This window comes from Otolemur garnettii, unplaced genomic scaffold, assembly GCF_000181295.1.
Source record: "Otolemur garnettii isolate 467f Iridium unplaced genomic scaffold, OtoGar3 scaffold00030, whole genome shotgun sequence".
Taxonomy (NCBI): Eukaryota; Metazoa; Chordata; class Mammalia; order Primates; family Galagidae; genus Otolemur; species Otolemur garnettii.
In genome coordinates, this window is record NW_003852425.1 from 15411091 (window position 1) to 15416800 (window position 5710).

The window sequence follows — 5710 nt, forward strand, 5'->3', positions numbered from 1 at the left end:
CCACAACGCCCGGCTATTTTTTGGTTGCAGCCGTCACTGTTGTTTGGCGGGTCCGGGCTGGGGATTTGAACCCACCACCCTAGGTGTACGCGGCTGGCGCCTTAGCCGGTTGAGCCATAGGCGCCGAGCCAAAATTCTGCTTCTTATACACTTAAAACTTATAAATCCATACACGTAATGTGTTGGAAGGAATTTTTCACTACTATCTGTGCTTACTTCACAGGTTCATAGAACAAGAGCATTGAAGGCCCGTTCCCATGCTCTGCCCTGACAGAATGGCTGCAGCTGGTCGATGCCCTCTGCCTGGTGAACCTCGGGTAATGACTGATGAGAAGTGAATTAACCGCTGGACTGTCATCACAGCTACTCTCCCCGCCCTCTTCTCACCACTGCCGTCCCAGAATGCAATAATTTCATTGTCTCCTTCAGGATCTCCCTCAGATTTATCAAAATTGTCCAAAGGCTAAGCTGTTGGAAACTGTTGTTTAATAATGTTTTTTAATTATTCTAACTTTAGCCTTAAAACTGATGCTTATTAACATACAAGCCATGTTAAAGTGCATAAGAAAATCCACCACCTCAAAGGCCCTCCTTTGTCCCGGCACCGCCACCTCTCCCTTTCTCTAAACAGCCACCAGTTAAGTGTTGTCACCCTAGGAACATCTTCTAGTGCTGACTTTTAGATGACCACTTTCTGTCACTTTAACCAAAAGATGAAAGGTTTACGATTCTAGCTTCCAGGTGGCATCAGTCAATGTTTTAAAACCCAGTTTAATATGAAAAGGAGGCATCTTGGTTCATTTCCAACAAAAAAGCATGATAAGAAACTTTTTCTTTCTTTTTTATTTTGGTAGGCTTTTGTGGAAGACTTCATAGTGCTGTGAAGATTTTCCTTAGTGTTATAAAATATAATTATTTGAAGGAGTCTTGGTGTTTTGAAGATTATTTAAAAGTCTTGACATTCTCTTTTGGAAAAGTGTAGACTGAACGACTGGAAATCACTGAATATGTAGAAGGTTTAACAGGCAGAAACAATTACAGTTCTGAGTATTTAACGGGGGCTACTAAGTTGGCAACTCACACATTTGCATAAACTTGAACACAGGACAAAAGAACACCTAGTAGAAAATTCCATAAGTGGGATGTTTTCTTTCTTAAGATGAGTCTGAGGAAATGCTGTGTACTCCTGTGGGAACTACGATATGTAGAGGTGGGAGGGGGAAGGTCTTTCTTGAAGAAGCAAAAAAAAAAAAAAAAGCAGCATCAAAGTTGAGCACGTTCTAGGGTTTATCCATGTCAGTGAGTTCTGAAATGACAGAACTGTCTTGCTCATTTCAGGTGTTCATGACAGGGCAAAAGCACGTGTGATTTATTCCCGAAGATGGCTGTCACCTATGATCACGCCTGTGCTAATGAAATCTCTCTCAGCAGTGAAATACATAGAATCATACCCAATGTGTGTGGCTTCTGTCCTTCCCTCGCCAGTGAACACACATCTTGCAGCCAGTAGGTCACCAAAACTCACATCTACGGGGTGTTCCACAGGGTAGAAAGCCTGCGGACAGACACAGCGACTGAGTAAAATGATTAACAAAATACAGAACCACATGCTTTGATAATGTGAAGCTGGGCACTCTGGACAGAGAGGATGGAGACCGACACATGCACTCTCAAGCACACACTCGCACACACACACACTCTCACACACTTGCATACACTTGCATGCACTCTCACACTCACACACACTCACACACTTATACACTCACATACTCGCACACACCCTCACACACACTCTTACAATCACACACGCTCACACACACATTTTCACACACACTCTCACACACTATCACACCCTCTCTCACACTTGCACACACTCACTCGCATATACTCTCTCAAGCTCACACACACTCACACACCCTTGCACATGATCATACACACCCTCACACACACACTCACACACACACACACATGGAGGATGAAAAGCTTACATTAATTAATCAGTTCTACTTTATGTCAAGACTACCAGACTTTGAAATAAATACTACTAGCAAATGCATCCCATAAAAATCAGAACGAATGTAACACTCTCTACCTGAAACCCTGCCTTTGACTAAAGGATGATAGAAAAGGTGCCAGGGACACGTCTGGCTCACCCTGAGAGAGCCATAAGGACAGCGCCAGGCTGGAAGCCGTCAGAAGGGAGTCCCTACAGCCCATGTTCACAGGCAAGGCACACTCAGAGAGTGTGAGCTTCCAGAGAAATTCACAAGGGTCATGTAAAGATTTTTAAAAATTACTTTCTGCTGGTTGGTATTTTTTCTCTCAAAGTTAGTAAGATTCCCCACACCTGTGGCAGCTGGGGACTCTGTCGTCCAATCAGCATCCACTGTCCATTTCTTACTCTGTATCCGCTGACGACTTTACCTGTAATAGACACACATTATAATCACATGATATAATAAGGTACTATAAGAAAGAAGACACAGTCGCTATTCTGTTGTACAATGAAATATGAATATTTTTCAGAACCCCAAATACTTAAAATAATCTTAAAATATATCTTAAAAATAATATAATGAAACAGCACAAAAATTTTCATGGTATTGTATAAAATAACTTTCACTGAAAGGGACTTAAGGTCGAGTGTCACTTACATTTTACATTTATAGCACTAGTGAACACAAGAGTAAATATTTATAATTTAACACGTTTTAAGTTCTTACCTAAACGGTGAGTGTGGACTCTGTAGGCAAAGACGTGCATTGGGTAATTTTTATAATGGCATGAGATGTCGGAATTCACCACTGAGAGAAACGAAAACACAGGGAAAGGTCACTAGTCAACTAGAAAATGACATTATTCTTCTCTAAGATTGTGCCAGTCCCTGGATGCCAGGCTTTGAGATTTTCTTATGAAATAAACCTGCATTCATGTAGTCCAGACCCTCAGCACTCATTCTGTGCCACCACTTACTAAGATGATTAAGATTCCACGGCAAAATACCCTGTCGGTAAAAACATAGGCTTAACTTGTTACCTCTATCTTGAAAAAAGGTTAAATTTTTTTTTGAACATAATTTTTGAAAAATTTAATGCAAACACGTCAGGTCATTGGCTTGGCAGTTTCTGCTGAGAAGGACCGTTTCATATACTTCCCCCCTTACAACCTAACACACGGTAGCCATTCAATACACATTCCTTTTATAATAGATGGATGAACAGTAACAAAGAGACCATGCTGGTTATTAACTTTGACAGATTCCAGTCAAAACAAATGAACAATTTCAAATATGGCACTTTTTCTAGAAAATTACTGATAAATAATTTTATACGTATCGTCATAGCTTTCTGTCCGCTTGGGAGAATCAGCCCATCCCCATTTTGCAAGTAGAGAAGTAAACCCAGGGGTCTAACTTCAAAGGCTAAACCGATGTGAGGTTGGCCCGCCTCTTGATTTTAAGCCTTTCTTAGGAGTGGTTTATGCCACTGCACATTATTTAGTCTGTCTTTTGCATCTAAGGAACAGATGATTGATTCTTACAATACTCAAGATTTATTCTCTAATTACATAACCTTCTCTCTACCCATGGAGCTCATTCTTAGCATCTCAATAAATGGAAAAGTAATAAACCATTGGCTTGGAATCATACAAAAAAGCGCTGGTTTATTTTTCAGGGACTCAAGAATAGTAGTCATGTTAAAAGTTTATAGAAAATGTACTGTAAGTTTGTCCCTGCAGATTAGGTAATAAGCTGGTGAGAGATACGAAAACCCCCGACTCACCTTTCTCTCCTGCTGGTATAACAGTATCCACAGACATCATTAGGTACATGCCAGCAATTAAAGGCTGTCTGCAGAAAAAGGAATATTTCTCTCAATTATCTGAAAAAGTAAAAGCTACTCTTTTGGGAAAATGAACTATACGTCAATACGCTCATTTATAAAACTTGATTCTTGCGAAAACGGAAATAATATTGAAAAAGTGGCAGGATATGTACTTATATACTTTATACATATACATATAAATATAGGTGAACCTCTGTAAGTTGACCACCCAAGGGACTGTAACAAACTGGTCAACATACGGAGGAGGTCAACTTAAGGAACGAGGCCTGCTGTGCTGATACGTACATGTGGTGCACGTCTAGTCCATGAAAATTAGGTCAACTTACGGAGGTGTAGGGAGGTTCGGTGTATGTAAATTGCTTCCTGCGATGGCAGGCTCAAAACAATTCCTGTGATAGCTAATTTATGTGCAGCTGGCTAGGTTATGGCACCTGGTGGTTCAAATAGCAGTCTAGACGTTGCTGGGTTTTAAACAGCTATTTTTTAGATGTGATTAACATTTAAATAATACTTTGAGTAAAGCAGATTTTTGTGGGTTGGCCTTATCCAACCTTAAAAGATTGAGATTCCCTCCAAAGAAAGGAATTCTGACTACAGATTGCCTTCAGACCCATGAATGCAATAGCAATGCTTTCTTGAATTTCCAATTGGCCCTATAGATTTCGGACTTGACAGCCCTACAATAGTGTGAGCCAATCGGTTCTAATAAATCTCTCTCTCTGTCTTTCTCCTTCTTTCTAAATATATTAAAATGTATATCCTATTGGTTCAGGTTCTTTGGAAAACTCGGAGTAATACAGCTCTCAGGATTCCTAGCTGTGACGTACACGCCATTCTCTAATCTCCACCCTCAAATGTGGACCAAAATTAATATAAAAATTAACTAATAGAATATGTGAAATGTGATAGTGCCACACTTCTAAGATCAGGTTGTGAAAAGCCTCTGTCTTCCTTTCTGAATGCACGCCCTGTTTTGCTTTTTTTTTGGCTGACTTTCCAGGATGGAAGTACCTGCTACAGGAAGAAATGAGGGTATCCCTTAAGCCCACAGCCAGCAAAGAACCGGATCCTGCCAAAAACTGTGTGAGTGACCTTGGAAGTTGCTCCTGCCTGGTCAGGCCTTAAGCTGGGAGAAGCCCCAGCAGAGATTTTGACTACAGCCTCCATGTGAGACCCAGCTAAGCTCTGGCCCCATCACCAGCCACAGGAAATTGAGATGATTAAGACGTGTTGTTTCAAGCCAGCAAGTTTGGTTCATTTTTTATTTATAACCAATACAGTGAACATTCCACTTTAAGCTCTCAAAGACCCTTACTGTGGGTCTCTAGGAAAGCCAGAAGCACTTACGGCAGACGCGTGAGGTGTAAGGACACTCCCGAACAGTCCTTGTGATTATCTGAAAACACACGGAGAAACACACAGCTTCAGGATGAAAATGTGAGAAACAAATTTTAAACTAATACATTTTAGATGATCATTACTCAGTACGTAAGAAAACCAAATTAAGTTTCACTTGTATGGTGCTTTTACAGAGTTCTCGTATTCATTAATGGCCCTAGTACAATACATCATAACAGGAAAAAAAAAACTATCATTTCGTGGGTGTGTAACACTTCTTGACTCTGCAGACTGACCAGGAACTGGGTTTCCAGGAGAAACACCAGAGTGGAGGTGTGCTCACTGAAGACAGAGTGGGGGTGTGAGCCCCTGACGACACTTCAGAGTGGGGTCTGAGCCCACTGAAGACACTTCAGAGTGGGGTGTGAGCCCACTGAAGACACATCAGAGTGGGGTGTGAGCCCCTGATGACACTTCAGAGTGGGGTGTGAGCCCACTGAAGACACATCAGAGTGGGGTGTGAGCCC

The 5710-nt window shown here is 41.3% G+C and overlaps 1 protein-coding gene across 3 annotated transcripts in view; it reads right to left on the reverse strand.

Moving 5' to 3' along the window:
• The window catches only part of PAM (peptidylglycine alpha-amidating monooxygenase), a 149315-nt gene that overhangs the window by 66238 nt on the left and 77367 nt on the right, over window positions 1-5710 (reverse strand). For all 3 annotated transcript variants that reach the window (XM_003788932.2, XM_003788933.2, XM_012804625.2), the window contains exons 7-11: window positions 5193-5241; window positions 3783-3850; window positions 2724-2804; window positions 2348-2424; window positions 1452-1555 (exon numbers count right to left, since the gene is read on the reverse strand). In XM_003788932.2, the coding sequence (XP_003788980.1) occupies window positions 1452-1555; window positions 2348-2424; window positions 2724-2804; window positions 3783-3850; window positions 5193-5241 (379 nt within the window). The remainder of the gene's footprint in view (window positions 1-1451; window positions 1556-2347; window positions 2425-2723; window positions 2805-3782; window positions 3851-5192; window positions 5242-5710) is intronic.